This window comes from Sturnira hondurensis, unplaced genomic scaffold (assembly GCF_014824575.4).
Source record: "Sturnira hondurensis isolate 20B ecotype Veracruz unplaced genomic scaffold, ASM1482457v3 Scaffold0024651, whole genome shotgun sequence".
NCBI classification, from domain to species: domain Eukaryota; kingdom Metazoa; phylum Chordata; class Mammalia; order Chiroptera; family Phyllostomidae; genus Sturnira; species Sturnira hondurensis.
The window spans coordinates 121,450-147,744 of record NW_028097282.1 but is presented as its reverse complement, the minus strand read 5'-3'; the positions used below and the strand labels follow the sequence as shown (position 1 = coordinate 147,744).

Sequence of the window (26,295 nt, the reverse complement as noted above, 5' to 3'; positions counted from 1 at the left end):
TTCATTGATCTATCATTATGTTATTTTCTGACATTGTTTTATTTTTTATTTCTCTGTGACTTGGTCTTCCTGGTGATAAAATGAACTTTCTTGTATTTAACTTTAAACATAAGAGACAAGAAGACACCAAATTATTGAAATCCACAAACGATTTTCCCTTTCTCAAGTCCCTGCCAAAAATGGAATTAGTGGAGGATTAAAGAGGAGTAAAATGATACCTGAAGTTCTATTGAGTTTCTTAAAAAGAAAGATGCAATCCATGATTACATCTGACCCACAGGGTCCTCTCAGAGGCAGAGGTTCAGCCTTCTGATCTGTCCATTCAGTTCCACCACAAATGAGCCCTCCATGCCAAGGGAGGGGGACTTTAATATAGCTATCACTCCTTTCTAAAAGGAGACTTTTAAAAGTCTCCAGTCCTTCTTTCTGTGCAAATACAACAATAAGTATCTCTTTATCCTTTCCCTGGCACCTGTGGTTGATTGGCTACTCTTAAGTCAGATATTGTATAAAAAGAGAAAAATGGGACAATCGTCATATATGAATGTCAGGAGAAACCCAGGATCATCTAACATTTCAAAAAAACTGAATGGTTGTCTAATATACACTTATTATTTTACAGATAAGGAAATAAGCCTAAGTAGGTAAAATTATCATATAGATTGAACTATGTAAAACAGTTAGTTATCTTCTTACTGCTTTTTGTTTACCCAGTGTTGGGCCTACCTTTTATAGTATATGCATGTATTAGGAGAAGTGAGTATACAATTGAGACTCCTGTAATAGCTGCTTGGCCATCAGTAGTCTGTGCTTTTTAATACAGAAAAGGATACTTGGCTGAGGAGGAGGTCTAGGAAAAGGGGGATTGGGAAGAATACAAATTTATAGATGTTGTAGTGGTGTATCATAAACATTTCATCTATGGTGGTCTTGACTTCTATCATTTTGTATATACCTACCACCTAGGTAGGTGACCAGGAGATAAGAGGCTACAGATATGTGGTTTTATGCCCTAAAATGTCAGATGATGCTGTGACTTTTTTATAAATTTCAGATATTATTGTAGTCCATCTTAAAATCCTGCTGTGGACTTGGAGGAATACTTGTCAATACCAGAGTTAAAGTCATGACAGTAAAGAAACCAAAAAAAATGAATTGTCTACCTCTTCATTCCTAGCAGTCAAATTTTAAGGCACAGAGAGAGAATAACTGAATGTGAGGTATATATGTGTGTATGTGTGAATTGGCTTGTTTTTTGAGAGCTTCAGATCATCTGAAGTAGAAATAAAGCAAACAGAAATAAAATCAATCTCCACAAAAACATACCCTTTAACCCCAGGTTACTCTGGACTGAACTTTGCATTCTTTGTAATTGGACAGCTATGCTTAAATCAAATGGGTTACTATCTTGAAGAAAATGTAAGTTTGCCTGCTTCCTCAGATTTTACATATGAATAGTTTGGTGGCTTAGAAGGGGTAGATGGATTTAGGGTGTATGAATGAAGTGTGAGTTTCCAAATTGATTTATACAGTAGATATAAATAATGAAACAAAATAATAGCAGTAATGAAGCCACTCTGGAAACAGGTAAATACCAGTGAGCATTTTAAGACCTCTCTAGCTGAAATAACCTTAAAACAGAAAAAAACTAATGATTGATATATATATCTGAAATGTGCAGGTTGGACAACATTCGGACTTGGAATGAAACAATAAGAGGTTACATTCATGGATAACCAACAAGATAAGGCTGTTGTTGCCTCAGCCAATGGAGAAAACACTCTGATTAATGGGGTCAAAGAAAATGGTAAGGGAATTTAATTATACTACATAATATCTCTCCCAACATAGATGTTTAGTATCCACAATGTTTGGGCAGGTTAAGTCTAGAATGCCTCTGAGGTTTATCTTAATCCTAAATTTTATTCCACCAAATCTCTAACTGGGCTAGATGGGTCTTTAAGACATATCTAATTCAACCATCTTGCTCTCTCAAATTACCTCTGTTAGATGAATACTTAAGTTCTTCAAAATTCCTAGTGAATTAGAAACGTGCTCTGATGTGAGTCTTGGAACATCTAGATTTAGTATCGGCTTTCAGAACAGAGGTCTGAAAAATACAACTGAGCCTCATAGCTGAGAACCATGAAGATCCCATCTGAGCATTTTCTTACCCTGGAAGTCTTGACTTCCTAGTTGATCATGCACTCAGTCCAATTATTTCCTCATTTCTGAGGAAAGTCTCTGTCTGAAGAAAAAACTGAAGCTTAAAAAATGTTTCTTACTCAGTGAATAGACTATAAAATCAGGGTTATTTTTTAACTGCAATTTCTTGTTCTAAAGCTGGAGAAACTGAGGCTTAGCTTATATAATAAGATCAAGCACCAGAAACTGACCATGAGAAAGACAGCTAATGAATCTGGTTTAAGACCCTTAATTTTATTCCTGTCATTTTTCTCCCTTTCTCTAGATTCAGACAACCAGGATATGGCGATGAAGTCATTTGCAGCTCTAGAGGCTGCTGCACCTGTCCAGCCTATACCAGTGGTTCAAAAAGACACCCTGATGTATCCCAGAGGTCTCTTGCCCCTGCCCTCCAAGAAGCCCTGTATGCAGAGCCCTCCCTCTCCTTTGGGCCTGACTGAAGCACCTGAGCATGCTGCCAATAGTGCTTCTGTGAATGCCATCTCCCTTACATCTGGTGTTGGAAAAGGCCTGAACACATGGTCACTGCCGAATGAGTGTGAGAAAGCTTCATTTGCCATAATGGAGCCTGCAGGCATGTCAGCTCTGAATGGGGACTGCCTCATGCAGCCAAGTCGGACTTGCTTGGGCTGCTTCATGGAATCCAAGGATGCAGTAGATCCTGAGCCAGGGATCAGTTTAAAAGTTGGTGATCTAAGTAGGGATTATGAAACCTGTGCAGTCTCTGATATAGGGATTCAGTGTATTAATGCTAGTGAAAACATGAAATACGGAGAGCAGCTGCTCTCAGACCAACTCCTGGGCTTCCCCCTACACAAATCAAGGGTGGGAGATAGACGAGAAGCCGAGAAACCTGACATTGACTTGGAGGATCCAGCTCAGAAAAGTTATTATGAGGCATTACTGTTAGATAAGTGCAACACGGAAGAGGCTTTACTGGCAAATTCCAATCAGGATTGGGGTTACTTTGAGACTTTCATTAGTGAGAGTAAAATCGAACTGCTTGACCTTTGTTCCAAGAATGAGCTGTCTGTCAACCTATTTTCTGAAGAAGATGTGGATAACTACATGTTTGATGATGATGAGTCAACACTAGGCAGTGATGTCTGCTCCCTGAAAATTCGATATGAGTCCTTCCAGGACAATGTTCGAGACAAGACCACCCTTCTGATGCAGGAGGATGCCCAATTCAACTTTTTTCCCAGTGTCTTTACTACCTGCCCCAAGCGAGAGTCTAAGAGTGGGACCCTGAAGCAGAGCAGCGACCTTTCCCAATTCAAGGTACCTGACATGAGCATCATCTGGGGGGAAGAAGATAAAAATCTGGACAAAAAGAAGGGCAAAGAAGAAGGACAGGAAGACAAAGGTGTGGAGAAAAAAGATGGAAAGGATAATGGAGAAAAATCTGCCTTAAATAAACCATGCAGTGGGACTGAGGGAGGGCAACTGAAGAATCCAAAGCAGGGCCATCTTGCCAATTCCTTGGAGGCATCAGGGAATTTCAGTGATGACAGTTCCTTCATTGAGGTCTCTTATGATGCCATGGGTGAGATCAAAGACTGTAGCCGCTATATGGCCCGGGACAATAATTCTGGCAGCTCCTCCTCCCAGCAAAACTATGGGCTGCGAGCAAAGAGAAAAGTCAGGTACAGTGAAGATTATCTATACGATGTTGACTCACTAGAGGGTGAAAAAGTAAATGAGAGGAAGGAATGGCTGCCAGGTGGTTCCAAAGAGGAAGATGATGATGAATGGTGTCCCAAAAAGAGAAGAAAAGTAACCCGTAAAGAGCCCCCTGTCATTATCAAATATATCATCATCAACCGCTTTAAAGGTGAGAAGAACATGCTGGTGAAGTTGGGTAGGGTGGATGCTAGTGAGACAACAGTGAATTTGAGTGAGCATCAGCTAAACAAATATGCCAAGCTGGCACCCTTAAAGGGCTTCTGGCAGAAGAAGAAGAAGCAGAGAAACGGCAGCACAGAATCCAACAAGACACACTTATGCCCAAAGCAAAGCTTTGAATCAGGTAGCTTTGAGGTGTCATTCCTGCCACCTACTCGCAAACGAAAATCTAAACTTGGCAACAGGCACAGGATTCAAAGAATCCCATCCGTGGAAACTTCAGCAAGTGGTAAGCAAGTTTCATTCTGCAATGATCAGAGACAAGCTAGTAGTCATAAAGAAGATGGAAGCCTGAAAGGTACACTGAAATCTCCCAACTGTGCAAATGGATCACATTTAAATGACATCACAGGCCCAGACGCAGTGAAATTCAAATCCCAAGATACAGAATTTAAGGGGCCAGAGAGAAGAGTGCTCAACAAAATCAAGTTTAAAAGTGAAGCCAGATTAAAATCTAAGAAACTCAAAGCTGAGCAAGAAAGCAAGCCAGTTGTTCAAATGAGCCCTCTTTTGGAAGACCAATCCTCCAAGGATAATTTAAACAATGAAGCTGTTCCTGGGACCTCAAACAGTTCCCATTTATCTGAATTTCATGAAGCAAAGATTGCTAAGAATTCTACTTTCCTACCAACAACCTGCTCTTCTGAAATGCCTCTATCATCTGCTAATGTTGCCACCAATATACCTGTTATACCTGGAGGGTACCTGCAGACATTGTTAGATGCATCTGACTTGTCAAATAATACTGGTATCTCATACTTCACTCACCATTCTTCAGAACAAAATGAAGGCAACCTCACTCAAACAGAAAAATCATTTGCACCTCTCCAGCCTCCCCAGGACTGCGTGCTTTCCTCACCTTCTGAGTCTGAGCTACAGCACTCATCCCAAAACTTCAAAATGGAATCAAGCGAGTATGGAAATGTGTGGCCCAGCAAGCCTACTTCTAGCCCCCAGAAATTCATAGCTGAAGTCTCAAATGAGACAGCTCCAAACCAATCCAGTGAATTTGGAGTCTCCCAGGTAGTGTCCATGGAAAATAACCTCACGGCTACAACATACAATCCAATCTGCCTCAATAATGGTGGCAGTAGTTGCAACAAGGTCCTATATGCCTCTGCACAAGACACCCATCTTGCATCTGATGACACTTATCAATTGTGTCACTTTAATAATGCAGAGATCTGCTTTCCTTTCCAACAGGGCCCAGTCAATATAGATGATGGTCAACTCTTTAGCTTTGATTCCATGGCCCCACTCTCTGTCAATTCAAGTAATTATTGCTCTTTAAGCTTGAAATCCTGTGAAAAGGATGGTGATGATGATATCACAGATGACTTCCTGGCCCATTGCAGCCCTAAGCTGGTGATCCAGCAGAACACTGATGAAATAGCACCACTAAAAGAGTCCACCGACCTCCTGGATATCTCCAACTTCACTCCCGACAAATTTCGCCACTCTTCTCTCTCAGAGATGTCCCCACCTGACACCCCCAGTATTTCCCCTCAAATTACCAGATGTGAGAATACAAAGACATTAGGAACACTGAAAGGTTTCCAAGAGGGTGTCCCAGGACCACTGGGCAGTATGGAGAAGATCAAGTGGGACTGCAGTACACTTTCACAGCAAGTCCAAGTGGAGGAAGGATTTTCTTTAAATGACCATCAATTTCAGTTCCATATGTTCAACGATGAGGATTCTGTCAGCCTACTCCAAAAAGCCCCTTGCTTATCAACGTTTAATGATCCATCTGGTCAAATGAATACAAACAACAAAGTTTCAAAATCAAGAAAGAAAAGTTCACCCAACAAGAGTGGGGCTATGAACCAAAGCTCTTCTCAGAAAAACACCAGGAAAAAATCCCCCAAAGTCACCAACAAAGGGATTGAAAAACCATCTGGTAAAACCTTCCGCCAGGTCCCTAAGTCAACAAAGAAAGGGAAATACATGGCTGCAATCAATGGAGAGAAAATGCAAACTGACATTGGCCATCAAATCAACAGCATACCCTCCACAGGGAAGACACTGACTGAATGTATCCAACATGGTGATCCTGGGGCCTCTATGAAGATGCCAAGTCAGAAGGGACTTTCTGGAGATTGGGCTTTGGGGAAAGACAGCAGCCAAGGCTGGAGTGACATGAGCATGGGCACCAATACCAACAACCTCCTAGATGATGACCAGCGGGAATTTCAAGAGCCTTCCTATATCTTGTCCAACATTGCCTCTGGTATGGCAGATGTGCAGAGATTCATGATGGCCTCCATAGAGCCCCTTTGGGAACCGATGCAGCACCATGGGGACCCTAACATATTATATTCCCCTGAGTCCAATAGTCTAAAGTTAAAAACACTCAAAATATTGGCTGGGACACCACAGGAATCTAAGAAAAAAGTCAACAATGGGTCACCAGGAGCCACTAAGAATCACAGGTCCATCAAGGGTGTGAGTAAAAGCAATGGGAAAACAGCAATAGGTGATCCTGGTCGTGCAAACATGCCTGGTTATAACGAGGACTCTCGCTCTGCCTTCTTTGATAAAAAGTATAATAACCTGAGCACTTTAGGCAATAATGGACCAACACACAAAAAGTTATATCGTCACAAATCCAGCTCCAAAGCCTTGAGAGATGAGAAGTGTAAGGGAAAGCGCATGGAGCGAGAACAGGTCCACAAGGATGAGGCTGGGACAGCTTCTTTTGAAAAACTGAGGTAATGCTGCACTAAAATGGCTGAGATGATGCACCCTTAGCTTTTCTACTGCCTGCTAAGCCTTCAGTCTGTCATTTTTCCCTTCAGTCTGTCATTTTTCCCCTCTTGAAAGCAAAAGTTTGCATGAAAGAAACTGCCCAATTCCCTTCTTTTACAAATTTTTTTAAAAAGGTAATAGTGCATGAAAATCTCCAAACCTTTAAGCTACCCCAAAGATTGGGCAATTTTGTTGTGTCTTGGCTAAGTACAAGCTTTAACAAAGCTACTTTTTCTGCTATTCAATGTTAGTTTTTACTTACCGAGAAAATAGAACTAAGATGTGCTCTTGAATAATTTGGGGGAAGAGAAAGGCTTGGCAGAAAGAAAAAATTTCAACAGAAGAATTAAAAGCCAAGATTATTTAAGCAAAAAGAATGTAATTTGGAAAACAAAATTTCATCATTCAGCAAGAAGAAGTGCTTTCTAGTGCCCCCTGCTATTTGTATCTGTTTCTGCGTCATGCAGCATCTACTATGATATAAACAGATTTAGATTTTGTGATCCCTTTTGGGAACATACAGTAAAACTAACTAAAATGGAATAAATTGTTTGGTTTTTCTGCAGGGATTCTGACTACAATCTCCTAAAAGCAGAAACAGCATTTTGGGTTTTACCTGTATTTGAAGAAGAGGCTCGCATTTTCCAGAAAGACATTTGATGTTTGTATTTTATTTCTTTCAAAATATGCCTTGTGGTATGTATGTTGACATGTAAGTGCTTAAAGAAAAGAATTTTTAAGTGTGGGAATAAGTCTTTGGAAACAAACTTTAATCTGATATTCTATGTAAAAGACTTTAAAAGTCACACAGTTGCACAAGTAGTTTATGCACTATTTACCCAAGGGGAAAAAAAGGAAAACATTGTGCCAAACTACAAACAAGTGACTCTATTGTATATATTTTTACTTCTATATCAACATTTGGTTGTGAGTATTTGGGGAGCTTGTCCCTGTCGATTTACTAGAAACATTCCAGTGACTCTTGCTATTAACCACCCCCACCTTATGTGGATAGCACCTATAGATCACAGTGAAAAATATGTTGTGCTACATAATTTACCAAAACTTAAAGGATACTGTTTGAAATGTGCCAAATTTCCTTACCTCATCTCACAGATTCACCCCACAGTTTATATAAAGATCATTAATAAATTTTAAAATATATATATGTGCATACATACATTATTTAAATGTTTTAAGCTCGACTGTCCTGTGTGGAAACATGAAGAATTAAACATGGCACAATAAAGATTTGTTTGTTCCACTGCCTAAGGGTTAAAATGTTGGGAAAGTCTGGAAGTCACAATGGCTAAGTCCATCAGGGACCCAAGCATATACATTTACAGAACCTTTTACAAGGAAATAAAACAGCTGATTTAAAGTTTGTTTTCTAAAAGCAAAATCTGTAGCTGAAAATTATTTAAAGTGCAAAATTATATTGCTGATACTTTATATATCAGTTTTATATATTTTATAATAGTCTGGGATAAATTATAAAATAACTATAAAATCAAGACTAATGATAAATGAAGTACGTAGCTTGCTTTTATTTATTTCCTACATGTTTTATTCCAGTTTTGTCAAAAGTGCACTCATATGGCTTTAGTTGTTCTCTAAGTGTTTAATCTTGCAATGCTAATGTTATTTAAAGAAAACGTTGTGATAATTCAGTACAATTACATATATATATATATATATATATATATATATATATATATNATATATATATATATATATATATATATATATATATATATATATCAGGTCAACTAACAGTTTATGGTAGTGACTGATTTGGGGCACATATACTTAGTCTGAGGTTGACTAGTATTTGATGCCACACACTAAACTTAAATTTCAATTTTTTACATATATTTTTGAAATCACATTTTTTATCCCGTCCTACCCCCCTTTTTTAAAATTTCACAGCTCCAACATCCCTCACTACTAGCTTTTTCTTCCCCTTTACTTACCACTTTACTTCTAACATTTGATCTATTTTCCTTGCACAGTTGAAGGCCTGTGTGTCTGATGACTGATGCATTATGGCACAGATGAGATAATGGATGTGAAAGCGCTTTGTAGATCATAAAGTGCTATACAGATATAGGGGATTAATATTATTAATGTTGTTGGTTGTTGTTGTTGTTAACCTTACTATTCTTACTAATATTATTACTCACCTATTACCTTTTGAATATATAGCCTGTGGGTGGAAGGGTGGAGAATAAGTGGGTGGGGGAAAGGGGGATTTAAAAAAGGGGGGGGAAATGTTTCAGAAGGAAAATTTAAGCAAAATATGAATCTACCTAGTTATTGCCACCTAAATACATTCAGAAACAGAGAAAAAAACATTTGAAAGTAGTCAGAGACAAATGGATGGAAGCCTGTCACATATATTGGCATACACACTTCCCAGTCCATGATTCATTTCACCAGCCTGCTCTACTACTTATAGCTAGGTTGTAAAATGAACAAGCCTGTGTTTTTGATGGTGTGATTGTGTGTATCTGTAGGGATGAGTGGGTGAGGAGCATTTTGTGAAATGGCTTCGGGCCTGTTTCTAGGCTTTGATGCTCTCTGTATGTAATGAGTCCTGGAAAACTGGTTACTGAAAAGGCACCACATGAAACATCTCCTGCTCTGCAGCTGCCATCCAAAAGGGAAAATATCCAACTAGACCAATTTCTTCTATTTCCCCGCTCTGATAACTAGCTGTTTGCACTAAATTCTATGGCTGGTTCCTAGGAGCTGGTATTCGTTCTGTTTTTGTTTTTTCTATTTTGCAGCTGAATTTTGGTTTGGAATCACCAACTCTGCCTATATTGTGATCCCCACAACTCGAGACTTCAAAGTCACCTGCTGGCAATTAAAAGAAGAAATAAATAAAATGTTCCATGAGTACAATGTGTTTTATAAAAAAAAAAAAGTAAATACGGGAGCAGTTGTCCAGTTTTTTCTCAGTGTCAGTTCAGCTTTCAAGAAGGGGTGGGTGGGATAGAAGGACAACCTGAAACTGCTGGAAACAAACAATTTTCTTGCTGTCACTAGTCCTCTGCAATAGATGGTCTTTTAGTTTCTCCTGTGAAGCTCACTAGGGGCCAAGTCTAGGGCATGATTCATCCTTTTCTCCAAAAAGAATTGTCATTTTAAAGTACCTTTTTAAAATTGGCCTTCACTGTATTATATGTTTTTAACATATAAATTAGTGTCCAGTAACCTATCACTCTCTATTAAAATATAACAAGAAACTGAGTTGGAGTAATGATCAATAGGACAAGTCATAAGATGCTTATTTTATTAATTACACTTAATATCCCCCTCAGTACATGATGTTCTGACTTCAGTTTTTAGGGCTTTATTGATACTGTCTCTCCTCTGAAAATTCTGTTTTTCCTGTCACAACATAGTAGGCCTGACTTTTTGGAGATCTCTTATTCAACCAACTGCCTTAGTGGAGTGAGAACCAGTGATATAAAAATAATGTTTTCCCTAACACTGATATCTCAAGTCACATATATGAAATTTTCCTTGGTCTGAGATTTCTGACTGTCGCTACCTACAAATCTCTCCTCTCTGAGAAGCTGCTTCTTATTAATGCCATCCAGAATTAATTCCATTTAATTTTTACTTTCTTGGAAATGGTATTCTCTCTTATTCTTCTTACTTAAACTCAGTCCTTGGTCTTACAGTCTTTTTCTTTTATAGTCTCATATTCCACCTCCCCAAAGTGTCAGACTGTATGAACCTTAACCAGTCTACTCCCCTGTGGAAGTTCAAAGAAGAAACTTCTCACTCCTAATTACCTTTAATTGCTTTGATCACTTTCAAATGTAATTTTAAGCACACATTCACACACACACACACACACACATAGAATTATGTCATATGACTGAGGAAAGTTGGAAATTTTTTTTCTTGAAAATCTGTAAGAATAGATCTGATCCCCTTTCTACCCTAGTTAGGTGCTAGACTGTGTGGAGAAGGGTATTGAAACAGTGGCCTTGACCAAGGTTCTTTGAGACTTTGGGATTATATCTGGGCTGTGGTAACTGGCATGAATGGCCTCTCTGGTGTCTCACATACCACCTTCCTATGCTGCTTCCTTCCATCGTTCTCTTCTGACTTCTTGTTACTCTGTGCAGTTATGTGTTAAGGCCTTACCATTTCCTAATGTTTTCAAACATCCTGCACTACCTTGGCCATCACTTCTTTAGTCATCCCCCTGAAGTCCTTGGTGCTAGGTGGGCTTTTGTGACAGCTTTCATCTTCTCTGAACTTGTTCTTTGCTGGGATGCATCAGTATCTGTGCTAGAGGGAGGGAGGTAAGTGTGTGCATAACAAAAAAAGCATCAAGGATGCTTCACAAGCTGTAAACAATTCTGGCTAGCATCCTAGGTTCTGTTATGTGAGGTTCTGCAGTTTTAGTGAATTTCCAGTTTAGTGGGTTGTAATCAGCATTTACTGCCTAAAGGAGAAAAAGCATATCCAAGGACCTCTTAACTAAGCTTGCTTTTACCAAGTTGAACCATTTTGATGCATATCTGCCACATCTTCAATTTACAGATGCTCTTAGACCAGCCCCAAGAATTGAAGAGAGCTAAGTTTCTGCACTGAAGAGGAGAATGGAGCACTAGCTAGTCCTAACTAGTGCTAGAACTAGAAATGTTTGTTGAGCAATTAACTAATTTAAAGAGTTTTGTTTTCATTTAGAGAGTTTTTAAATGATTACCCATCTCTATAGGAATATATGTCTTTTTTGTTATGTAAAACTAATGTGAGATTTCTTTTCTAATCATAAAATTCACTGAGCGAATCATTGTATTTAGAAGATTTAGTAGCAAAATCAATCATCTTAGTAATCAATCACATAGGGATCTTGTCAATACAATGTAGGCCAGGGATTTTGTAAAGGTGTCTGTCTCGAGTACCTGAATAAAAGAGAAAAAATTATCTTGGCTGTTTGAACTTGGGAAACACAGTCACCTGCTTGAGAGTCCTCAGCCAGCATGGTGTTGTTTTGATGACAGCGCTCAGGCTATCCTTTAAGGCACATTATTTTTTTTTTACTTGGAGAGTTAAACAGTAACTACAGTCATCAAGCAGAGCCCCCATTACAGATACATGATTCTTGAGATGTACTCTTGGTTTCAGAATCATAACTAAAATGTAAATGTCATTAGAGAAGGACAATGTAAAAGAAAGAGGCTTAGTACAAAGTTGAAGGTATGAATGAGGCTTTTAAAATCAGTATCTGGGTGCATAGATACTAACGTTAACACTCATCAACATGAGATAGAAAGGTTGTATGTCCATCTAACAGGCTCACTGGTTTCTGAGTCTTAAAAAAAATCCCCCTCCAAAAGAAGAGAAGAGATATTTAAGTCATTTTGCCTCTTTGAAAGACACCTGGTTTTACAGCACAAAGGAAAAGGCTTAGAATGAAAACTAGAAGAGGCCTTTTGTTTTTGACTCCCAGTGAGAGGTGAGAAAACTTAAAATGCTCTACTGGGATACCTGTAGCACTGACTAGGGTTTGATGCCTACAGAGTTTTGAATGTACTAGTCCTTAATTTAATTTCCATAAAACTGAATGCACCTCTTTGGTAAGTTACTGGTTTATGGTGCTAAAAAAAACTATTATCCCCATTTTCCTCTTCTCCCAAACCTCTTAAATATTTAAGAAAATTTAAAATAAAAGTGTTAGAGGCCCTTTTTATGAATGTAACCTGAGTTTCTGTTTGATATATGACACTCCAACCTTAAAAAGTTAGGAAATTATTTGCCTTTTTTCTTTTAGAGTTAAGTTTTATAAATAATCTGTAGAGTCAATTGAAGTATAAAGCTTAAGGATCAGTCTTAAGACGCCTACAAAATCTTGTATATTTTTAAGTGTGCCAATTTGTAACATATTTTGTAAGTGTATATTTTTCTTAGAAAAGTGCTGTGAAGTGTCTGTATGTGAGAGTTTTCCTTTTGTGCACCACTAGGTGCTAATAAAAGGATATTTACTTCAAAGTTTCTGGTTTTAGAAACCACAATACAAAGAAAAAATACACTTTTGTTGGGAATTTTGTAACACAAAACATGTTGTGAAAGAGTATAGTGATCTTGTGCAAAAGAAAATGAACATTTGTGAGCTTCTTGCTGTTTTATAGATTTTCTTGTAAATTATTCTTGTAACACCTCTGGTTTTGTTGTTCTTGTTGCAAAGGTTTTAAATATTTGTGACTGAGTGTATGGTGAAACTGTCATAATGTTACCTAGCTGAATTTTGTTATTGTTTATGGAATAAATAAAAAGAAAAGTTTAAAATACTGCTTTAGAATCATATGTAACAGAAATCAAACCATTTCTAATTAAATTCTATGTCCACAATAAAAAGATCTTCATTGTCTAGAGCAGTGTTTCTCAAACTATCTGTAATGAGATACAATTTTTTTCTCAAATCCATCAGACTGATACTATCATAAAACAAAATAGGGATGAATTTTAAAGTGAAAAGGGAAAACAGATGTGCAAATTAAAAGCCACAATGTATTCAATTCAACATGTAAAATGACAATTTAAAACAAATATAGGAAAAATTAAAGAATTGCAAACATTTTATACAGGTCCAATAATTAATGTCAATTTACCATAGAAGGTTCTTAACCGTGCTTTGCGAAACACTTGGAGTAGGACTGGCAGCATTATCATCCATCATCTGTGAACTTGTTAGAAATGCTGAATTTCAGGCCTTGCACTAATTCTACTGAATCAGAATCTAAGTTTTAACATGATTCCTAGTTGATTTGTGTGCATGTTAAAGTTTGAGAAGCACTGGGCTAGAGTTTTGTGTAGGGATATTTTCTGCCCCTCAGACTGAGGAAACATCTTCTAGTGTGTCCCGTCTTCAAAGACCTTAGAACAAATGGTGTCCTTGTTTTGTGGTCTAGATGGTTCTGCAGAAATGCAGTCCTCTCAGAATGTCAACACTGTTTATTGAAAGTAATAAATGCTAATTTGCCTGGTACCCAAGAGATGTCAGATTTTCCATAATCCCCTACAGTTCTTACATCATTTTACTTACCGCTCCCCCATGGGCACTGTTTTCTTTAATCAGTTTTTCCCCAAATTCTATTCCCACTGTACTCAGTATTTTAATATTTGATATGTCTAAAAAAACTGGAGTCACACAGCAGAGCCTAGAACCCCAGCTAACCACAGGCAGGTCAGTGTGCTACATACAAACCAATAGCCACTTCCTTAGTTTTAAATATCATTACTCAAAGAAATCGAAAAATGCTTTTGAGCTCATTTATATCCACCACTTCAACTGTCACCTAGATTCCCACAAATCTCTCCTGAGTTCCTAGATTATATTTTCAGTTATAAACTGCCTAACTCCACTTGGACATTATGCAAGTTCCTTAGACTTATTTATTCAAGATCATTTCATAATCCATTTACCCTCTGAGTGTGCTCTAGTTCAGCAAATGGTGCTACCACTCATCCAAACCAGAGAGAAAGATACACCAGTAACTCCTTTCACTTCCATCCTCAAATCCAATTCGCCACTGTCAGTTTTCCTGCCTATCTATCTTCATTGGTACTGCCTTAATTCAAGCTTCCATGGTACTTCACCTGGCCTCTTACAAACGTTGTCCCAATTCAGTGATATCCAGACTTGGAATTCACGCCTGGAAAATTTTAAATAAGGAAAAAAATAGCTGGGGGTTTCTGTCAAGTTGCCAACTGTTTATTTTGCTAAATAAAGATGTTAAAAATAAAACTAGGGCTCTCTTCCTCAAGGCTGCCTGGATCACCATGCTGCCGCTGCCTGCATTTCCCAAGGAACAGTATTTTGGATAGGAGAAGAAACTCCAGGTGCAGCCTAGGATTGGGCTGACTTAGCAAAGGGTGGCTGGGTTATTCTCCTTCGAGTGTTCTAGAGGTGATGGGCTCGAGGCAGAAGCCTGCCAATTCTTCCAAAATTGTGCAGTTTTTGTATCTTAAGTTGTTTTGGTTTATAAACTAATCCTATAGAAATAAGAAAATTAAAAACCAGGGGGAATGTTAGGGGAACTCAGGAGCTAAAGATTTTAGTCTTAATTGATAGGCTTAAGTGACTAATGCAAGTTGGAAAGCTGTTGTTCCAAAATTCTGCAGCTTTTGAATAGACTCCTTGCTTCCAGAATTTTGCCCATGTGGTGGTGGCAGGCTTCAGGACTCTACTTGCTATTTGGTAACAATATAGTAAGGAAGAACTCCCAATGAAAGTCGTTTAGCAATGGCCCAGATTTTCCATGCAGAGGTCCCCACTGTCAGTGTAAGAGAGGTCCAAGTGTATAGATAATTTTTATAAGATTTTATTTGACCCACACTGATGACATGCCAAGGAGCAAGATCTTAAATGCTGGGACTTCTGGCCAAGATGGAAGCGTAAGTGGAAACACTGTACCTCCTCACACAACCAAAATTATGGACAACAAAGATTTAGAAACAAAACCACAACCAAAACAGACAGAAAATTGAACTGTACCGAAGTCCGACAACAACGAACCATTCATCCAGACCGGTATAGAGCAATCTTGGAGGGTAAAGTTGGCAGCCGGCAGAGAGGGGTCGCAGCAGGAAAAAGTGGTGGCTGCCGGACCAACCCAGGCACGCAGGCGGCAGTTGGCAGATCCCAGGTGTGGGGTGGCAATGGGCAGACCCAGTGAGGGCTCAAGGCAGCTGGCTGACTTTATTTCCTGGCAGCACCAGGAAATAAAGCCTAAAAACACTGGTTGGAAAAGCTTTCAGGGGTTGAGGTGCCAGGAGAGGCTCCCAGCCTCACAGGAGAGTTTGTTGGAGAGACCCACAGGGTCCTAGAAAGCACACAAGCCCGCCTACCTGGGAACCAGCACAAGAAGGGCCCAGTTTGCTTGTGGGAAGCAGCAGAGGGGACCAAAATCTAAGAGAGAGCAGAACAAATGCCACTGCTCCCTCTCTGACCCCGCCACCAGTCACAACCCAGAGTCTGGGTTGACCCCCCTCCGGTGAACACCTAAACTTTCGCCCCTCATATGTAAGAGGCACGAACAGACCAAAACATTATGGCTCAAGCAGAAGAACAACTCAAAGCCCCAGAGCCAATACTTCTAAGCTACCAAGAGATAGCCAACCTAACAGATGCACAGTTCAAAACGCTGGTGATAAGGATGCTCACAGAATTGGTTGAATTTAGTCACAAATTAGATGAAAAAATGAAGGCTATACTAAGTGAAATCAAGGGAAATGCACAGGAAACCAATAGTGATGGAAAGGAAACTAGGATTCAAATCAATGGAGTGGACCAGAAGGAAGAACAAAACATCCAAACAGAAAAGAATGAAGAAACAAGAATTCAAAAAAATGAGGAGAGGCTTAGGAACCTCCAGGACATCTCTAAACGTTCCAACATCCGAATTATAGGGGTACCAGAAGGGGAAGAGAAACAGCCACAAGTGGAAAACTTATTTGAACAAATAATAAAGAAGAACTTTCCCAGTCTGGCAAAGGAAATAGACTTCCAGGAAATCCAGGAAGCTCAGAGAGTCCCAAAGAAGTTGGACCCAAGAAGGAACACACCAAGGCACATCATAATTACATTAGCCAAGATTAAAATGAAGGAGAGAATTCTAGAAGCAGCAAGAGATAAGGGGACAGTCACCTACAAAGGAGTTCCCATCAGACTGTCAGCGGATTTCTCAAAAGAGACCTTACAGGCAAGAAGGGGCTGGAAAGAAGTATTCCAAGTCATGAAATCCAAAGACCTACATCCAAGATTGCTCTATCCAACAAAGCTTTCATTTAGAATGGAAGGGCAGATAAAGTGCTTCTCAGATAAGGTCAAGTTCAAGGAGTTCATCATCACCAAGCCCTTATTATATGAAATGTTAAAGGGATTTATCTAAGAAAAAGAAGATAAAAATATGAACAATATGAACAGTAAAAAGACAGCAAACTCACAGTTATTAACAACCACACCTAAAACAAAAGCAACCTGAGCAAACAACTAGAACAGAAACAGAATCACAGAAATGGAGATCACCTGGAGGGTTAGCAACAGGAGAGTGGGAGGAGGAGAGGGGGGAAGAAGGTACAGAGAATAAGTAGCATAGACAGTAGGTAGAAAATAGACAGGGGGAGGGCAAGAATAGTATGGGAAATGTAGAAGCTAAAGAACTTGTGACACATGGACATAAACTAAAGGGGGGTAAAGAGGGGAGGGGTATGCAGGGTGGAGGAGAATGAAGGGGGAAAATGGGACAACTGTAATGGCATAATCAATAAAACATTTTTAAAAATGTCTTAAATGCTCTAAAAGTAATAGTTTCGCATCTTTTTATGAATTTAAATTAAAGCATGTAGAAAGATTAGAAAGAGCCAGGTAGCAATTGCAGTGGTGTCAAACTCAAAGAAAAATAAATAAATAAAACTATTATCAACAAACCACAAGTGTTGGCAAGGATGTGGAGAAAAGAGAATCCCAATGCCTTGTTGGTGGGATTGTAAACTGGTGCAGCCACTGTGGAAAACAATACAGAGATTCCCCCCCAAATAAAAATAGATGTTCTATATGAACCAGCAATTCCACTTCTGGGTACTCATTCAAAGAAATTCAAAACACTAATTTGAAAAGATATATGCACCTCTATGTTTATTGCAGCATTATTTACAAATGCCAAGATATAGTAGCAACCTAAGTGCTCATCAACAGATGATTGGACAAAGATGTTGCACATATATATAATAGAATATTAACCACAAAAAAATAATGCAATCTTATGTTTGTGACAGCATGGATAGACCTAGAGGGTATTTATGCTAAGTGAAATAAGTCAGACAGAGAAAGATGAATACCATATGATTTTACTTACATGTGCAATCTAAAGAACAAAAGAAACTGGAAACAAAAGCAAAATAGAGTTAGATACAGAGAACAGACTGATGATTGCCAGACAGGAAAGAGATTGGGCTCAGAGGTAAAAAAGGTGGAGAAATTAAGAAGTACAAGTTGGTAGTTGCTAAATAGGCATGAAGATGTAAAGTAGAGCATAGAAAATATAGTCAATAACATTGTAATAACTATATATGATGGCAGGTATGTACTAGACTTATCAGGGGAGTCACTTCATAAATTATATAAATGTCTGACCACTATGCTGTAGACCTGAAACTAATGTAAAATAATATTGTATTTAAAATGTAACTGAGAAAAAAGATAACCACTGAATGTTTTAGCTGATGCAATAGAACACAATAAGGAAATGAGGATAAACTAAATAGGTAGGTAGGTAGATAGGTAGATAGATATATAGGTAGATGATATAAAGTAAGTGATACTGTTCTCATTATTTATAAATAACATAAATCTGAAAGTTTCAAGAACAGTATGAAAAAGCTATTATAATTAAAAGAAAGTTTAGTAAGTGATCTGGTCACAAATGTGAAATATAGCCTTACTTTTTTCATCAATATTCACTTTAAAAGGATAATAAAAACAGTTTATATTTTATATTTCTATACATGAAAAAATAGACACTTGTAAAAGACCTAATTGATGGAAAAACAACCAAGCTTCATGGAGACCTAAAGCCGATCTGAATAAATGAAGAGCAGTGCCACATTTCTGGATGAGCTGGCACAATATTACACAGATAAGGATACTTCCCGAATTAATCAACAAACAAAATGCAATTCCAGCTAAGTCCCACAAGATGTTTTCTGAAACTTAACATATTGACTTCATTTATTTTAATGGAATATTTTTATTGTATTTTTTCATTACCATTTATCCCCTCTTTATCATCCTTCCCCTTTTAATCACTACATTATTGTCCATGTTCATGAATATATTGATTTTAAATTCATTAGAGAAATAAAGGCATAAGGATGAACAAAAACAATGGGGAAAAGACAAAGAAGTTGATCTACCAACTATTAAAATATACTTCGAAGCTACAGTAATTAAAAGTGTGGTCCAGTCCTGGCCAGGTGGCTCAGTTGGTAGGAGCATCCTCCAGTACATCAAAAAGTTGTGGATTTAGATTTCTGGTCAGGGCACATACCCAGGTTTCTAGTTCCATACTTAGGTCAGGACACCTATGGGAAGCAACCAATCTGTTTCTTTCTCACATCATTCTTTCTCTCTCTCTAAAATAAATAAACATAGTCTTGGATGAGGATTTTTAAAGTGTAGTTTATATTTTACTTTCACTATATATCTGCTATAAATAATATATAGAATAGCAGCCTTATGTTGCTTAAAAATTTGAAATAAATGCTAGCATACCATAAAAATAAAATAAATACATAAAAACTATTTGCCCTGGCTGGCATAGCTCAGTGGAATGAGCGCGGGCCTGCAAACCAGAGGATCACTGTTCAATTCCCAGTCAGGGCACCTGCCTGGGTTGCAGGCAGGTTCCCTGCAGGCCAACTTCCAGCAGGAGACCCATGAAAGGCAACCATACATTGATGTTTCTCTCCGTCTCCTTCCCCTCTAAAGATAAATAAATAAATAAAATCTTAAATAAAAAACTATTTATTATCAAATCACGGAAGACAAATTTAACGCCAAAAGACAATCATAGGGTCCTTATTAAAATACACTACATTGTCTTTTTCTCTTTACCAAGGACTATGAGACACTAAAAGCAAGCTCCTGAACCATTACTTGAAAATGTCAAAAGAGATTTTGGCTTTTAGGGATAAAGAAAATGAGGGAGAGAGAACTTAAAGCCCCCCAAATTGGACCCCTCTAATGTTCTGAAGTTTTATTTATCCCAATTTCTATAAGTTCCCTCTGTGAAAGAGATTACAAATGTAATCTCTTTTCTTCACTGTGCAAGACTCAGAAGTGTGTTCTGGTGAACGCAGCCTTAAAGAAACATTCTTCTTGAACTAAACTAATGGCAGAGCTGGAATGGAAAAGTGGTCCCATTCTTTTCCCAGTGGGTTTGCATCTTTTCCCCCCTCCCTTGGCCAAAGTTGAGATAGTACCAGAGCGTAGTGGGAAGATGGCAGGTCCCTTGTCAAAAGCAATTTTTTTATTTGTCTTGTAGTTGAACTTTCAATGGAGTTAATTTGGGGGAGGAGTGATTATGGCACTATTTTAATACAATATTCTATCTAAAGCATTTGGAGTTGTTGTTATTGAACATTTTCTTCACTTCTAAGGATTTTTTTCTTTTTTCATATTTTATTGATTATGCTATTACACGTATGTCCCAATTTTTCCCCTGTGTCCCCCTCCACTCTGTCCTCCCAAATCTTTCAGGAAATACCCATGCCATTGTTCATGTCTATGGGTCATGCATATATGTTCTTTGACTAATCCCTTCATTTCTTACATCCAATTCCCTCTTTCTTTCCCCACTTACAGCTGTCAGTCAGTTCCACAATCTAATAAAATCAGTCGCCCTTCATTCCAGAAAAATGAACATACTCAGAATTTTTTGTAGAATTGCAGAAAATTCACAGATTAGAAACTTCTTTATTAGGGTCATGAATTCATCAAAATGTTTTCTCCACATAAAATGACATTTCTTAGACTATCTACTGATCTTCACTGACCCAATATAATAACTCACATTCATTTATTGTCTATGTTACATGAATTATCATTTCTCACAACAAGCCTACAAGGGAGGCATCTTCCTTATTTTACATTTAATAAAATAGGGACACACTGAGGTAAAGTATACTTCCTTAGCATCACACAACTAATTGTCTTCAAATACCTACTGTTTAGAGTGTTTTCCTGATAGCTCCCTTTATCATCATGTAGTGTCCTTCTTTGTTTCTTACTATAACCTTTGTTTTAAGTATATTTTTCTGATATAAATATTACTACCCCAGCTTTTTTTTCATTCCCATTTACATGGAATATTTTCTTCCATACTTTCACTTGGAACCTGTGGAAACTTTTATTCTGAGGTGGGTCTCTTGGAGAAAGCACATATGCAGGTCATGTTTTCTTATCCATTCATCTATCCTATGTCTTTTGATTGGAGAATTTAATCCATTTACATTTAAAGTTATTATTGATGGGTACTTATTTATTGCCATTTTGTCCTTTATACTATGTTCCTCTTTCTCTGTCTCTGTCTCTCTCCCCTCTCTCCTTCTTCTTAAAGCATGTCCTTAAACATTTCTTGCAATGCTGGTTTAGTGGTGATGAACTACTCATGCTTTTTTTTTTTAAGTTTGGAAAACTATTTTGCCTTCAGTTTTCAATGGTAGCTTTGCTGGATAGAGTAGCCTTGGTTGCATGTCCTTGTTTCTTTTCATTTTAAATATTTCTTGCCAATTCCCTCTGGCCTGAAGTGTTCTTGTAGAGAAATTAGCTGACAGCCTTATAGGAACTCTTTTGTAGATAACTGTGTTTCTCCTGCTGCCTTTAAGATTCTCTCTTTGTCTTTAACCTTTCCCATTATAATTATGATTGATCTTGGTGTCGGTCTGTTTGGTTCATCTTGATTGGGAGTCTCTGTGTTTCCCGAACCTGGATAGGGAAGTTTTCTGCCATTAATTCTTCCAGTAGGTTCTCTATCCTTTGCCCACTCTCTTCTATTTCTAGTGCCCCTATGATGTAGACATTGTTACACTTGTTTCAGAGGTCCCGTAGACTTTTCTTGTTTATTTTAATTCTTTTTTCCCCCTCATGTTCTCCTCAGGCGCTTACTGTATCTTGTCTTTTAATGTGCCAATTTGGCCTTCTGCTTCATCTTACATGCTGTTGATTCTTTCTAGTATATTCTTTTTTCAAAGATACTATTTATTCATTTTTAGAGAGAGAGGAAGGAAGGGAGAAAGAGAGAGAGAGAAACATCAATATGTGGTTACTTCTTGAGCACACCCTACCAGGGATCTGGCCCACAACTCAGGCATGTGCCCCAACTGGGAACCAAACCAGTGACCCTTTGGTACACAGGCTGGCACTCAATCCACTGAGTTATACTAGCCAGGATTTTCTAGTATAGTCTTCATTTCAGATACTGTGTTCTTTATTTCTGCCTGGTTCTTTTTTATGGTTTCTGTTTTTTAAATATTTATTATCTCTTTGTTCAAGTTCTCACTGAGATCATTTATTCTTCCTACAATGTCTTTGAGCATCCTGATAGCCATTATTTTTTAAATATTTTGTTAATTTTGGAGGGGGGGAGGAAGATGGCGACAGAGTAGGATGGAGCGATTCCAGTTCCCGTACCCATGAGAGAAAATCCTGGCAGATCTACTGAGGAACAGCGCAATCTACCAACAGATCCCCAGCATTTATAAAAATAAGAGACCAGAGATTGTAATGGACAGAACAGACAGCTGCAGGTCAGTGGGATCTCGGGGACCTGAGTAAAGACAAGAGTGGTGGCGGCGGGGGCCAGAGGCATCAGTCTGGGACCAGTGCCTGGGGCATCTGCCACAGAGGACTCTTCGGGAGCCTGGCACCTGCCGGGTCTATGGCAGACTCTTTGGGAGCCTTGGGTCTGCTGCAGGGTCCTTGGGTGAGAGCTGGGTCATCAGCTCCCTCCCTCCCCATCTAAGCAAGGCTGGGCAACACCGGGCAGAGACCTGTCTCCTTGAGTTTACAGAAAGGGTAACAAGGACAAAGGGCCGTGTTCAACTGCAGACTCTGTGGTTGCCAGCCCGCCAGCCCACCAGCCCGGGGGAATTGAGAGGTGCATTGTCGTCACCAGTCTGGCTGGGGATTGGGCTGGGCTGAGAGGCAGGCTTTCTGGAGAAGTTTTTTTTTGGGAAAGTGGACTAAGGTGTTCTCCTGCGATGGCAGGTTGGCGTACTTCCCACCCAGCCAGGCAGCCATCCAGAGGAGGGGCGGAAGCACCTGAGTCCCGCCAGAGAACTGCGAAGGATCATGCCAGATCCCGTGGGACCCAGGCAGCCTGGCGGGCACGCAGGCGCCCGCACCCTAGTCTGACAGCCTGGCTGGTGCGTGTGCCTGCACCCCAGTCCACAGAGAGGACCCCCGAGGTAGATGCTCTGAAAAGAACCTAATCCCCTTTGTGGAGCGCTAGGGAGAGGCTAGCTCTTGGAAGAGCACTCTCAGAAAGATTACGCCAATCAACCCATAGAGTGCTGCAACCAGAAAAAGTGGTTTGGACAGTTTGAAATCAACACAGGCTTTTTTTTTCCCCTTTACTAACTTTTTTTAGTAAACTTATTTTTTAAAATTTTATTACTTTTTTATCTTTCACTACTCTGTTCCTCCCCTTTCTTTTTTCCTGTTTTAGTCCTTCTTCCTTTCTTTCCAAACTTATACCTTTTTCCTCACTTCTCCTGCCTTTTTTTTGTTTGTTGCTTTGTTTTCTTTTACCCACAAGAGACACAAACAACTGGGAACCGCGAAAAGACCAGAGTGGGACCCAAAGAGGGGGCATCCCAACAGTAGAGACAGAGAGACGAATTTCACTTTGCTATATAGCAGAGAAGCCACAAGATGCTGCATATTTGTATTATTTTTTCATTATTTTCACCTCTTTGATATTTTAATAATATCTTTGTATTCCTCCTCTTTCTATATAGGCTTCTTAGTCTTGGCTGGTTATATTGTATTATTTGACAGGTTTCCCCTGTTCTCTCCTTCAAAGTGTATTGCTAATGTTCTATATTCACACCACTTGTTTTCCTTTAGCACACTACCCAAAAGTTCTATAACCCCTATTCAGACAGATCACATACAGTCTGTCATATGATTGTTGCTCTAATATTATTGTAAATAATAGCTGATCTATACAACTGTAAATATTTCACAACACATCTCCCAGATCTTAGCCCACTTTACAGGTTCCTGAAATCTATTACTGTACTGATTAACTCTATTTGCTCACACACTACACCTATTTACTATTCTTTACTCTCACTTTACCTCAAAATCTGAATGCCCGAAACCTCACTGCTTTCTAGATCCAACTCACAAGCCTTCCCTCCCCAACAAGAGACTTATCGTTTACCATCATTTCTTAAAAGTGGCAAGTTGGGTTGAAGATTACGGTTAACACTACATACACCCTAAAGATCGTCTATCTCTTCTCTACCGGCTGTGACTACAAATACCATAAAATACTCTTCCGCTGTCATAAATCATTTTGTCTCCCCCTCCAACTGATCACACACACACACACACACACACACACAGGAGTAGGTGGAAGTGGAGAGCATCAAGATACCTGCAGGAGACTGCACCACTGAATTTCACAGCTATTCTACCACAGAAGTTTACACCATAAATCCAAGAAGCCAGAACAAATCAATTTAAGAAGCTGAAGCTAACAAGAAGAGTCTCACAAACAATGGGAAGACAAATAAACAATCCCCAAACAAGAGGAAAGGAGGAAGCCTCAGAAAGAATGTTAGATGAAATAGAGGCAAGTCAACTATCAGATGTTGAATTCAAAGCACTGGTTACCAGGAAATTCAAAGAGCTCACAATGAGCTACCAGAAACTACAGGGGAGCTACAATGAACTCACAACAAACAATAATAACACAAAAAAGAAAATAGAAACTATCAGCAAAGGACAAGAGGAAATAAAGAATACAAATTCAAACTGAAGAACACAGTAGAAAGAATCAAAAGCAGGATCAATGAAGCAGAAGATCGGATCAGTGAGTTTGGAGGACAAAGTAGGAAAAAATTCCCAGAAAGAGCAAGAAAAGAAAAAGAGGCTGAGAAGGAATGAAGAGAGATTAAGAGAAATGCAAGACGATATGGAACGTAATAATATCCGAATAATAGGGATTCCAGAAGGAGAAGAAGAGCAAAGGAAAGAAAACCTTTTTGAAAAAGTAATGATGGAAAACTTCCTTAATTTGATGAGAGAAAAAGTCACACAAATCCAGGAATCACAGAGTCCCAATGAAGAGGAACCCAAAGAGGCCCACTTCAAGACACATCATCATTAAAATGGCAAAATTCCAAGATAAAGAGAGAATCTTAAAGGCAGCAAGGGAGAAAAAGGAAGTAACATACAAGGGAGCCCCAATAAGGTTAGCTGCTGACTTCTCAATAAAACCACTCCAAGCAAGCAGAGAATGGCAAGAAATATTCCAAGTAATGAGAACCAGAGGCCTGCAACCAAGGTTACTTTACTGAGCAAGGATCTCAATCAAGATAGAAGGCCAGATAAAGAGCTTCCGAGACAAAAGAAGTCTAAAAGAAAACACCGCCAACAAACCAGCTCTGCAAGAAATACTAAAAGGACTGCTTTAAGGAAAGGAAGGAAAAGAGAGAGACAGAGAGGAACACAGGTACAAAACTGGCAATGAATAAGTACTATCAATAATAACCTTAAACGTAAATGGATTAAATGCTCCGATCAAAAGACATAGAATAGCTGAATGGATAAGAGAGCATGACCCACATATTTGCTGCCTACAAGAGACCCACCTCAGGACAAAAGACCTACACAGCCTAAAAGTGAGGGGCTGGAAACAAATTTTCCAAGCAAATGGCCAGGGGAAAAAAGCCAGTGTAGCAAGACACATATCAGACAAAATAGTCTGCCAATAAAGGGCCATAAAAACATACCCAGAAGGTCACTTCATATTACACAAGGGAAGAATCCACCAAGAAGACATTAACCTCATAAATATATATGCACCCAACATAGGAGCACTCAAATATATAAAGAAAATCTTAGAGGACTTCAAGAAAGATATTGACAGCAACACAATTATAGTTGGGGATTTTAACACCCCACTGTCAAAAATGGACAGATACTCCAAACAAAATATCAACAAAGATATTGTGGAATTGACCAACGCCCTAGATGAAATGAACTTAATTGATATATATAGAACCCTTCATCTCAATGAAGCTAAATACACATTCTTTTCAAATGTTCATGGAACATTTTCGAAGATAGACCACATGATAGGACATAAGATGAGCCTCAACAAATTCAAGAAAATTGAAATCATACCAAGCATTTTCTCCAATCACAAGGGACTGACATTGACAACCAATCCCAAAGGAAAAAAACCCCAAACACCCAAAGTCATAGAGACTAAATGGCATGCCATTCAACAAATGGGTCAAGAATGAAATTAGGGAAGAAATCAAAAAGTTTCTGGAAACAAATGAAAATGAACTCACAACAACCCAAAACTTATGGGACATAGCAAAGGCAGTCCTGAGAGGGAAGTTCATAGCAATACAGGCTTACCTAAAGAAAATAGAAACATTCAAACAAACAACCTAACCCTATGCCTATGAGAACTCCAGGAACAACAACAAAGTCAGCTCAGAGCAAGTAGAAGGAAGGAAATAATCAAGATCAGAGCAGAATTAAATGACGTAGAGACTGAAAGCACAATTCTAAGGACCAATGAATCCAGGAGCTGGTTTTTTGAAAAGAAAAACAAAATTGAGAAGCCATTAAATAGGCTCATCAAGAACAGAAGAGAGAGGACC

General features: G+C 38.7%; 1 protein-coding gene across 4 annotated transcripts in view; it reads left to right on the top strand.

The window, feature by feature from the left end:
* Positions 1 to 13,175, top strand: part of NEXMIF (neurite extension and migration factor) — a 203,881-nt gene extending 190,706 nt beyond the window's left edge. For 2 of the 4 annotated variants that reach the window (XM_037038586.1, XM_037038585.1), the window contains 3 exons: positions 1,682 to 1,807; positions 2,471 to 6,821; positions 7,425 to 8,022. In XM_037038586.1, the coding sequence (XP_036894481.1) occupies positions 1,729 to 1,807; positions 2,471 to 6,821; positions 7,425 to 7,518 (4,524 nt within the window). In that variant the 5' untranslated portion in view covers positions 1,682 to 1,728 and the 3' untranslated portion in view covers positions 7,519 to 8,022. Of the gene's footprint in view, positions 1 to 1,681; positions 1,808 to 2,470; positions 6,822 to 7,424; positions 8,023 to 11,424 lie in introns of those variants that run through there. The other 2 variants (XM_037038587.1, XM_037038588.1) reach the window with 2 other exon arrangements.
* Positions 13,176 to 26,295: the final 13,120 nt, after the last annotated feature.